Source organism: Oryza brachyantha, chromosome 8, assembly GCF_000231095.2.
Source record: "Oryza brachyantha chromosome 8, ObraRS2, whole genome shotgun sequence".
NCBI classification, from domain to species: domain Eukaryota; kingdom Viridiplantae; phylum Streptophyta; class Magnoliopsida; order Poales; family Poaceae; genus Oryza; species Oryza brachyantha.
In genome coordinates, this window is record NC_023170.2 from 13,432,737 (window position 1) to 13,444,993 (window position 12,257).

Consider the following 12,257-nt stretch of genomic DNA (forward strand, 5'->3'; position numbering starts at 1 on the left):
GCGGAGCCGCGTGCCCGGTCATGGGTGAGCGCCGCGAGCGACGCCGCGGTGACGACGTCTCGGCCCTGAGGGAGATGGTCGACGGGGAGGACGAGGTAGGTGGCGCCGGTCCTCGATGGCGAGCACCGACGCCGGGCGGCCAAGCCAGAACCCATCGGCGCGGCACACCACGAGGCACCCGGCGTGCTCACCATCACCTCCTCGGTCATCCTCCCCGTCTCCGTCGCCAGCCTCTCCTCTCCCCACAGCACCAGCCGCCGCCAGCCTCTCCCCTCCACGTATGCCGGCGCCCGGCCAGCCCCAGTCGCGCTGTCGCCCGCGCCTAGTCCAGCCAGCGCCGTCGTCAATCAATCGATAGGGAACTCGTACGTGAGCTACGAGTTGCTGCTGCTGGCGTCACCGCTTGCGTTGCTTACAATTAGTACGTACTGCATCAGACAAAACAATGGGAGAAAATCCTCTGTATTTCAACACAACGGTGTCATGTGCACTAACGCAATCAAACAGGAAGGGGCAGAACTTGGTGTACCGAGCGGTGAGCATCATGTTCTTGCACATGTTCATTCCTAGCATCCAAAGCACGTAACCACCAAAAGGCAATGGCTTAGCTTTAGCCGTGGAGGAGATGATCGGGATGGGGGCGCTGCCTGCAGTCGCCGCCCACCGCCCTGTGTGCCGCAGCTCGGCGACCGTTGGTCGCCCGCCCTCAGCCCACCGGCCGCCCACCGCTGCTCTGCCCGCGCTCGCCGTCGTCGCTCCGCTACCGTGTCGCCACCGCCGCTCTGCCCCTCCGCCCCCGCCACCCGCCGACCGCCGCCGCTCGCTCTTCGCCAGCCTCCTAGGCCCGGCGGCTCTCCGCCCGCCGCCGGCCTCCCTCACTGAAGAAGAGAAGAGAGGAGAGGAGAAGTAAAGAGAAGGAAGAAAGATGTGCAGCTGCCATGTGGGCCCCACATATTTTTTATTTTTTTTTCTGACCAGTATGCCACGTCAGCAAAACCACCCCTCAAGGACCTGATTTGGATGGTTTTCGTAACTTATGAGGGTCAACATTTATGGTATTGCAGCTGATGGACGATTTCGATACTTCATGACAAATTAAGGGACCCAAAATGAACTTATATATATATATATATATATATATATATATATATATATATACAAAACAACTTATTAATGATTAAAAATAATTTATGAGTAAAATATTTATATACAAATTCTTAGCGTCTAAAATCAAAGACTGAAAAATATATAATAATCCTTAAAACCGACTTTAAATTTAAGTTTTTAAAATTCGATTTTACCTTATAAGCATAAATATAAAAGAGAAACGAGGGCCTTATCGTTTTCCAAAGAAACAGAACTTTCAAGTAACAAAGGACAAAAACGTATACATGATTTTGATTATGGTCGATCCAATTTACATGTTTTTTAGATACCGCAAATACAACGTGCCAATGTACAATACAGGTATATAATTGATTAAAAGTGTTGCACGGTACATCAGTTCCTTTTCCTTTTCTTTACATAAGTTTTTTCTTTTTTTACATACTTGAACTTGGAATATGATTTTTTATGGTCATGGGCCCACCAAGATTAGTAGGCCTATACCACGCCAAAGAATGATTATCAATTTTACATATAAAACAGTAGTACCTGCTCAACATCAATAGTGAGATCGTCGATGATTACTTCGTTAATCCCAAGATATATCACCCGGTCATTTGAAGATGCTTTTAGGGGTAAATGTGCTCATGTGTATATAAGCGTATGTATTTGTTCCGTGTTTCGAAAAAGCACGAAAGAATTATACCCGTATCCGATAATCTTTTTCAGCCAGGAGATTTGTCAATCACTGAAGGAGATAGGCATCTGAGCCAGCAAAACTCTTGCCACTTGAACTTGGGTTGGTGGCCGCACCATTAGGCCATTGGATTGTTCTTGGTATGGTACCTACCAAAATTCATGGCACAAGCTTTGTCCTTTTGTATACTGTCTGCCATCAAGAATTGCTGGGGCCTGAATTCTGCTTCGAGTATGAGCAAAAAACATGCCTTGCATCTGTCAGTTCTTTGACAACAACGGCCATGGAAGGCCTTTGGCTTGCCTCCTTTGCCGTGCATCTAAGAGCTAACGACAGCACCTTGCGCACCTCTTCCATTTCGTCTGTTCCATATGCTTCATCAACGAGAGCTGGATCGCAGATAGTCTCGATCTGATTAGTCTCTTTTAACTCGGAGGATACCCAACTAACTATGTCCATGTTGCCAGGGAACGAGGAATCCACAGCCATCTTTCTGGTGATCAGCTCGAGCAATACCACTCCGTAGCTATACACATCGAAATCCGTAGTACTCTTGGTTGAAAAAGCCATTTCTGAAAGAAACCAATAACCAATCAGATATCACTGTACCCATGCTTGATTTCAAGAATATTATTAACAGAAAGAAAATATCTGTGACCTATAACATGTTGAATATAACCAATGTTAAGAAGCCATCTGTTCAGTTGTTCACATCGTTTTTCAAGGCCTGGGAAAAGTTGGATTGCATTATTACCTTTAGAATAAGTTAAAATGTTACCTTTTCAAAAATGCAAGAAAGGTGCTATTATCAAAAATATACATTGGATATCAAATTATGCAGACATGCACATGTATACAATTTCACCAATTATGCATGGCATCTTTGTATCACACGTCTATTCTTTTGCCAAAAAAGACTCAGATGTAGCTACTGCTGAATATAAATGTTGAACAGAAGAAATTCCATAATGCTCATCCAGACTAAACAAGCATATTAGCAAAACCCATTTAGCAAAAAAAGATTAGCACTGCTAAATCAATATGCTACTCGCCCACAAGGGAATGAAGAGAGAATATTGTATATTGATCAGTCAGATAATGTACAGCCACTTCATGTAACCCATACCTGGGGCCATATATCCAATAGTACCAACGATTCCTGTGGTTTGTAAAGCAGCAGGATATTGATCCATGAGCTTTGCAATGCCAAAATCTGAGATATGTGGCACCATGTCGTTGTCCAGCAATATATTTTTTGGTTTAATATCTCGATGAATGATAGCAGGGAAACAATCATTATGAAGATATGCTAGACCATGGGCTGTTCCAAGAGCTATGTTGTAGCGGATGCTCCAGTCCAAAGTTGGAGTGGGCTCAGTCCCATGCAAAACATCATACAGGCTACCATTCTCCATAAAATCATAGAGAATCAAACCATACTCGCGCTTAAACAAGAATTCATTTAGTCTTATCAGGTTCCTGTGCCTAATTTGACCAAGTGTCTGCAGTTCACGGATCATGCTTGTGTTTGAGCCCTTGTGAGCAGCATGTATAAGCTTCTTTACAGCATATACTTCTCCTGACTTCAGTACTGCCTTATAAACAGTTCCATGAGCTCCAGAACCAATTATGTACTTGTCATTGAAGTTTTCAGTCACTTCTACAGCCTCATTTAATTTGGAAGAAGATCCTTGAAATAACATACCTAATTCATTACTAATCTTAGGCTTCAAATTATATCTTAGCAGGACACAGAGTATCAGAAATGCACCCACAAACAATGAACCAAGAACTATCATAGCAACCTTCAGTGGTGCTTGTGCACTCTTTTTCTTCGGTAAAAGACAAGGTTTTAGAACATTAGTTCTCATGCAAGACGAATCATTGCTGTGGCAAGACATGCATAGATCAGGATTTCCACTAAAAGAACTTGGAGTGGAATTCAGAAACCTCACAAGATTTTCTGGTACTGGTCCAGTAAACATATTATAGGAAACATTCAAGAAAGATAAAAACTGTAGGTTTCCTAATGAAGCAAGACCTCCAGTGAGATTATTAAACGACAAATCTAAACTCTGCAGCTCCACCAAATTGCTTAATTGCGGTGGAATGCCACCCGTTAATCCATTGCTACTAAGGTTCAATGCAATGCCCAGTTTAATTAGTGTTCCTAAAGATGAAGGGATACTCCCCCCAAGAATGTTGCCACCAAGTTGCAGTTCGATAAGCATATCCAACTGTGATAGAGAGTCAGGTAAGCCTCCACTAAATTTATTCTCCTGCAAACGTAGCTGTGACATAGATTTAAGGTTACTTACAGTTGTGAGTGCTGAACCTTTCAAAAAGTTAAAGCTCAAATCAAGCAGATATAACTTGGAGCATCCAGAAATTTCCTCAGGGATCTCACCATATAGTCTGTTTCCTGAGAGATTAAGACTAACTAAGCTCGCTAGTTTTCCAATTTCTGGTGGTATTGGACCAACAAGCTTGTTTCCTGACCAGTTCACATATGTAACGTTGATACATTTGCTAAGACTAGCAGGAATGTCCCCACTTAAAAAATTATAGCTCAGATCAATATGGTCAAGACTGCTACAATTTACAAATTTTGGAATTGATCCAGTAAGATTGTTTTGCTTGAGAATTACTCGCCTCAAAGTTGGGCAGTCAGCGATAACAGATGGGATGCTACCATTTAGAAAATTTAAACCCAAGTTCAACACCTCCAGTTTTCCCCCTGAACAAATTTTCGGCGGGATTGTGCCAACAAAACCATTGTTTATGAAATCAATTACGGATAGGCTGCTGTTGACACCCAACCCCTGTGGTATGACACCAGTGAATGAATTATTAAACAACGTAATTTGCTGCAGCTGCTTCATTTCAGCCAACATTGGAGGCAGATGCCCAGTGAAATTGTTGTTATAGATGTCCACATGTTCTAGGCTCTGGATGCCCCATATATCTTCAGGAAACTCCCCAGTGAAGCGATTATCAAAAAGATAGAGCAGCTGCAAGTTCCTTAGGTTTGCTAATTCTTTTGGAACAGTACCCTCGAGCTGGTTTACATCTAGATGCAGCCATATAAGCAATTGGCAATTGCCAATCTCAGGAGGGATTGGGCCAGACAAGGAGTTCTGAGAAAGTACAAGGTATGAGAGGTTTCTCAATAAACCGATTGAACTTGGTATTTGACCGGTGAGACTATTGTTGACGAATCCAATCTGTGTCAAGCTGCTACAATTCCCTATCCACTCTGGGATTTCGCCTCTGAGATAATTGTACGACAAGATGAACTTCTCAAGCCTGCAGTTCTCAAATCTGAAATTTACCTCTCCTGTGAAGCTATTGTGGGTGACATCAAAAACCCTTAGTGCTTCAATATTGCTCAATGTATCTGGAAGGCTCCCATTCAATTTATTTTTCAGTAGACGGAGCACCTGCAGTTTGGTGCAGTTGCCAATGGAAGCTGGCATTGATCCTGATATACCATTACCTGACAAATCAATGACTTCCAGGTGCTTGATGAGTCCTATCTGAGGACCTAGCGAACCAGACAATCCCGAATATGATAAGTTAAGAGAAACCACATTGTTCATTCCATCACAACTAACTCCTTTCCATGCACATGGAGTTGCATCATCAGCACTCCAATCCGAGCTTATGGAACTTGGCAGCATTAGTGTCTTGGAGAGATCCAGAAGTGCCAGACCATCATCACTCAAACTACAAGATAATGGGGCCAAGCTGAAGAACATAAGCAGCCAATGCCATATGTGCACCCCCATTATGATCCTGAAATCACAATATGCTAGAAATCAGCAAAATATAATCTTTTACCCATCTCATGGGTAGGTAGACCAAACCAACAAAAACTCCACCGCCGCAGGCAATACAGAACAAGCAAAAACTATGCCTTCTCCACAAGAGCATCTATGGCTTCCAGGAAGCACATGGTAGCAAACAACAAAACAAAATGGGAGCTTTTCCTAGAGAGTGAGATCCAGACTGCGATTATGGTCAAGAATATTCTAAACGAGGCCAAGATTACGACTTAAGCAGATGTCGACGCCTTACACCTTTGTCAGCAAGGAAGGAGTCTGCGGTTCTGTGGAACCGCCGCGACTTCCTCCGGACTCCGCCATGACCCGCGACTACGGCGCCGCCAGCCGCCGGCCGCCGCCATCGCGTGCCCCGCTGCGCCCAAGACCCACGCCGCTTTCTCTGATCCATCTGTGCGACTGTGCCGTTGGGCTAACACTTCTCTTGGGCCAAGCGAATCAAAGAAAAGAAAACTAGGCCACTTCTTATTTTTTTTCCCCAGGCGGCCCAAGCATCCAATCCAACAGAAGAAAGATTAAAGTAATAATCAATCCCAATTCCCACACCTTCTTCTTCCTCCTGCCCCTCCCTCCTCCATTCCTCTCAAGCTCCTGCTCTATATCATCAAACTGTCTACTGCGATTGTTAGGACATTCAGATTCCGAGACTAACACTGTAACGAGTGCTCAAACTTTTGCAAACTTTGGAAAGCAGTCAAAGAACAGGAGCAGCCGAACATGTAGTTACACAAGGTGTTGGGGAAAAAAATATCATTGTGCATGAAAAAGGAGCGAAAATGGTATGGAAATAAACTCATTAGCCGCATGCAAGATAAGAAATTTGGACTCATTGCCTTACGTGTTGTGACTAAAACCAAAAGGGAAAATCGCAAATCGTGGCTTTCACTAAGCTCAAAATTCAGAAACTGCTTACCGCCAGCTCAAATCTTGGGCGACTTCTTTCGAGGACAGTTCTTTGGCTAACTGTCAAAAGCAGTACGCTTGAGAAGAAGCTGCAAAGGGCAACAAATATATGCTTTAGTGCGCTAGTACCTGTAATCAGAGGCAATGGTCAATCACTATACGACTTGAGAGTAAATTATCTGTACTAGACTACTAATTCTTAATCTATAATACAGATCGAGCCAAAAAGCCCAATAGCCGGCATTTCGTTTTCTGAAAGCTACACAGCAGCGAACAACCTGTGTGTCGAACGCCTGATGTTTCTCAAGCAGAAGAAACCCCTCTCCAGAGCTCTGACGAGCCAATATCAACCACTGACGATTAAGAGAGTTGCAGGAGAAGAGTGATGGCATACCGACAGCAACCCGTAGCTTCGTCAACGCATATCTCTACGACTTTTTGCAGCAGCTATGGCGTGTATGCGTTGCTGTTCTAGCTCAACTACACTAGCAAACCGCTGCTCATCAAACATGTGGGGGAAAAAGAAATTTCAGATGGCTCATTGACTATGGGAAGGTGGTTGATTAGTTAGCACGGACAGGATGGCGGCAGCGGCAGCGGCACTGTAAAAACCATGACCACGAGCGTTGTTGATTCGTCAACCGCGCTTGAGCCGGAGAGTTTGAGCAGCCGCCCCAACCCCATTGTTGCGATTCCAACTTGAGGTGCTTCGTGGCACGGCATGACCATCGGTGAATTTACTATTGCGATTTGCTACCATGTCAAAGCAAGCAACGTTGGCACGTGGTCATCTGGTTCATCAAAGATTCGCTCAGTTTTTGAGTCGTCCACATCTTTTTTTATATAAAAAACAAAGAAAATCTATTTTACTCCCAAACTAGTTACTTGGATCACTTGATACCTAAACTATTTTTAGCTCATATTACCGCCTAAACAATTCAATAGTTCACTTCGCTACTAATAACATTTATCCTTTTTGTTACTATTCATATAGGTTAAATTTTAAGGCAAAATTTAGCCATATATGACACCATTATAAAAGTTTAAAAGTATTTTCAATTTTTTCATACCAATTTTCTTGAACTTTTAAATATTAATGTTTAAATCAATCTTAGGTGCTTTCAACCTAAGTAAATAGTGAGAAAAACTCTAATAAAAATAGGGAGCCGTTACTTGTAATATATTTGTACTAATAAAGTTCCGATGCAAACTATGACATATATAGGGAGAGAGAGAAAAGAAGCAGCGTTAGTGAGTACACTAAACCATTTTCAATAGTTTAGGATGTAAAATGAGAAAAAAAATAGGCGATAAGTGCTCCAATAAAATAATTTAGGGAGTAAAAATGTTTCTTAAAAAATATGGGATTTTATACTTACTCATATTTATTTTCCAGAGGGCATTGGAATGTACTAGCATGAGTTCGAGGAACCGCGAAAATTCAAGTACCGCACAAAAAGGAAAAGTAAAAAAAAAACTCCAATAGGGTATGTTTTCTAAAACGATCAGCCCATTGGCCCGGCTCTACACTTGCTTTCTATTACCTTTGTTTTCTGTTTTAGGTTATAAGATGTTTAGTGTTCTTTATATTTATATGAGTATTAATGAATTTGCATATATATATATATATATAACATATACTCTCTTCAGTTTGATAATTCTTGTCATTTTAGATAGCTACATGATCTTTTAAATCTATTTTTGACTATAATTTTTTATTAAAAATATACAAAAACTTAAGAAAATAGTTTATTTTTATTAAAGTACTTTTTATGACTCATGTCCTACCATTTTCAAACTAAATTTTTAAAAATTATTAATAGTCAAAATTTTAAAGGTTTAATCATACTCTTACCCTAAACAACCAGAATTATATAACTGAAACAAGTATTCTGATCTATAGATGAATTTAGGGAAAACAAAAATATCTTATAACCTAAAATGCCTGGTGTAAAAATATATTGGGTTGGACTTAACTGATTCGTAAATGCAGAACTTCCAACCCAATTTTAGATGGGCTGGATCGCGGCCTCAAACACCATACACGAGCATCAACATCTTTGCGGCCTAGTTCATTTCGGGCCGGAACGCACTCGCATGCATTAAGGCCTCACTGGATGGGCCTCTTTCTCGACCCATCTAAATTACTGTCTGGCCCATAAAAAGGAATTGCCCAGACATTTATAGGAGGCCCATGTGCGTGACTTTTCCTAGAGTTTTTCGCCGTCTACACTGCGAGTATGGGCCGGGCCGTCTTGCTGCTGGAATGACCGGACGGCCCAGCAGCAGGAGCACTGGAGGCTTCAAAGCGCAAACGCCTTTTTCCAATGGTACTGTACTGTACATGCAGTGCAGGATGAGTTTTGGGTTTGTTTTGCACTTGTTGCAAATTGCAAGAGAATTACGCTAGGATTATTGAATTCCGTAATAACTGATGTAAAATGGAAATGCTACAGTAAATATACCCTGAATTTACCATTAGCTCCTGTTCCATTTCCACCATTACCGGACAGACCAAGCACTGTTCATACAGAGCCCGTCTCAAGGCAAATCAACAGTGGGCAGCTCCATCCTCATGCTTATCCAGAGCAAAACGCGGTTTAAAGCGTCAATGATTAGCACCCAAAATATCTACTGTAAGTACACAGATTAAAAGGATTCTGGCTAGCCACTGAGCTACCTAGCTAGGCTTAAAGCAAGCTTTCAGTGAACAAAAGGCTTAACAAGAAGTGCATGGAATTTCGCCGCATCCAAACAAACAAGAGAGAGCCCAGCCTGCCTGCCTAATCTTTCTCATCTCGCAGTGGATCGTCTCATCATTTGACAACTAATGCTCTATATACACACCGGATCCGGTTCTCTCTGCCTGGAGGAGGCACTAGTGGATATATGATTCACCAACCAACCTCTCTCGCTCGCTCGATCACCACCTCGCCGGCGATCAAATTGGTAGTGCTCCTCGACGTCACCGAGCAGCTCGATCGGGCAGAGTTGATCCCATTTGTCTCCTCTTCTCTCTCTCTCCCTCTCTGAAGATGCCAAATTGTGAGGGGGGGGGGGGGGGGGTATATATGCATGAACTATGCCATGGCTGCAGCTTGCAATGTTAGGTGCAGCTCCAATCAAATTAGTTCTCTGCATCTGTGTGCATGCTATGCTAGCTAAACTGAACCATCATCGCACAGCTCGATCGGATGCACTGCAATTACAGTGTTCAGAGAGCAAGCTAACGATATCAAATCTGGTGCGATATATTCTCTATGGCATCATCTGATATATCCTAATAGTTCTTCCACTCTCTGAGAAACGACATCCTTGTTGCTTCTGTTGCCAATCCTGGAAAAGCTAAGCCATTCTTGAATATATACTGCCTTATTTTAAGATGAAGATGATGCATCTTGCAAAAGAGCCTTTAGTTAAAGGGTTAGGAGGGTACGTAGCACATGATCTGATGGTGATACTCTCAAGTGATATGAACAATTAGATAATCAAGCAGGCCCTACCAGTAACATCTTCACCGGAGAGAGGTAGATACATACTACATACAAAGGGGGATGCATCATGCATCTCTAGATGTACTAAACAACACTTTCTTTTGGAAATATACATCGGCTGATGTTAATGATGGAATCGATCGAGCAAAAACACGCTATTTGCTCCATCAACTAGGGCAAAATGGAAGGTATGATGCCGACCTATTCTTTCTTTCCATTTGCAAAACAAATGGCTGGAGACTGGAGTGAGTGACAGTCCCCTTCTTCAAATGCACACATCCCCGTCGATAGCTTCAGGTCTTTAGATAGTCTTCACTGCACCATCCAGCAAAAGCGTCCACTAATACTGATTTCGCGATAAAAACATCAGGAGTTTATGATTAGGACTGTGCTTTGTCGAAACCCACCAAGTTCTTGCGATCCGTGATCAGGTGAATGCCTGACAGCCGCAGCAACTCGTGTGCAATTAATGAGATTTTTCGTTTGGGCTCCTCTGAAACTGAAGCGTGTGCTTTGCTTGGCAGCCATCGTGTTGCCGTGCGTCCTGCTCTGCATGCAAGCCTCGAATCGAATGGGGGTATAAACAATCTCTCCGTCAGAGATTGTTCGTGCCTCGTACTGGCAATTCGACACATCAAGAGATTCAGGGAATTTTATGCCTTTTGAAGCCCTGACAGATTGATGGACCGAAGGCATTTGTCAGGTAATGCAGTCGTAGTTGGACTCCTGAAATTTGCGAATAAAACTTTTATATATATGCTGATCTAAAAGCTAAAGCTGGAAATGGAAATAAACTATAGTGAAAAACTTCAAAATCAATATTTTCAAATTTGGTTTATATGCATAAGCAAAACTAAAAAGATGGGGTGCTAATCAAAGGAGTTCAGAATAACAGACTTAAATGGAGATTTTCAGCCAGAGCCACAGTGAGCGAGCAATTTTACATCCTTGAGAAAGTACTAAAAATATCATATTTTTAGTGTAAAATTTAGCAGCTCTATTAAAATTTCAAGTGTAAATTTTGATACTTCGATGTACTTTTTCAAAAATATTAAAATTGTCCAGAGCAAGTACATCAGACATGCCAAGAAAATTGGGGAGTACAGAAGGGAAATAGATGGGCATAGTGCCGTTTGCTTTTCTAAGTTCTGAGCTGTACACCCTGCGAATTTAAATGTACGACGTTTTAACTTTGAAATAAGAAGTTTGACCACTTGTGTTGTTTAGTTTTTTAAGCATTATTTATTTTGTTGGGATTTGTTCTATTCCTCAAAGGGCGTGTTCAGCTACCTAGTTAGATATCTAATTTTTCTTTTTCGTGTGCACGCTTTCTGAACTGCTAAATGAATTATTTTTTACGAAAATTTTCTATAAGAAAGTTATTTTTAAAATCACATTAATCTATTTTATATTTTTTAATAATTAATTAATCATATACTAATCTATTACTATGTTTTCCGTGCCGGATAACTAACCGACCTCCCCCATCCAAACAAACGTAGCCAAAGTACTTTAAGCATAATATATAGTTTTGAGTATTTACACTGATTTTTAAATAATACGAATAATCTAACATTTAATTTAAAGTAAAAACGCAGTAAAACACGAATGGAATTCTAACCCTTAGTTGGTGGGATCTTTTTATCTCCGGGTGACTGTCGTATGTTGCCGCGATCTCCAACCAGAAAAATCACTCTGCTGCTCTGTACTGTAACGTTTTTCCCAAAGTTATGAAATTGGTCGTCGTTGCGTCTCCGGCCTGGCAAAAAGGAAAGTTTGTGGTTAAGTTTTCACGTGATCTGTTTAGATTCATTGTATGAAGATATATCATGTTCAATACTAGATTTAACTTTTATGAAATGGAGGGATAAGTTACAACATTAATTACAGAGATTCCGAAAATTTTGACGAGCACAAGAATCCTTGACTTTATTTGGGACACAGATAATATTTCATTCCTCTCTTGTAGCTCATGTACCCTCTTAGCCTCTTCCATTGTGCATGTTGCAAACTACTATTGCAGAACCAATAAATCTCCAATAGTTGAGCTGAACTTGCTTAATTGTACACATGTTGTATTTTCAAAATTTCAGGAATCTACCAGGAGGCAAGCCTAGAGGTCAAACCCTATCTAGCAATCCCTAGACTTACCTCCAACTTTGGTTGTGTTGTGCACTAAAAATCTCTACCATGTAATGTAAAAATAGATTGACACGC

The 12,257-nt window shown here is 41.6% G+C and overlaps 1 protein-coding gene and 1 long non-coding RNA gene across 2 annotated transcripts; both read right to left on the bottom strand.

Moving 5' to 3' along the window:
* Positions 1 to 1,395: 1,395 nt before the first annotated feature.
* LOC102700169 (receptor-like protein kinase) lies at positions 1,396 to 6,603 on the bottom strand. The gene is made up of 4 exons (XM_040527117.1): positions 6,557 to 6,603; positions 2,928 to 5,596; positions 2,460 to 2,528; positions 1,396 to 2,373 (listed from the first exon to the last, which is right to left on the bottom strand). Exons 2-4 carry the CDS (start codon positions 5,587 to 5,589, stop codon positions 2,000 to 2,002), a joined length of 3,105 nt encoding a protein of 1,034 aa, XP_040383051.1. The 5' UTR covers positions 5,590 to 5,596; positions 6,557 to 6,603; the 3' UTR covers positions 1,396 to 1,999.
* Positions 6,604 to 9,982: 3,379 nt separating this feature from the next.
* LOC107304784 lies at positions 9,983 to 12,257 on the bottom strand. The gene is made up of 3 exons (XR_001550838.1): positions 11,920 to 12,257; positions 11,662 to 11,799; positions 9,983 to 10,766 (listed from the first exon to the last, which is right to left on the bottom strand). It is a non-coding gene; the product is annotated as an uncharacterized LOC107304784 (long non-coding RNA).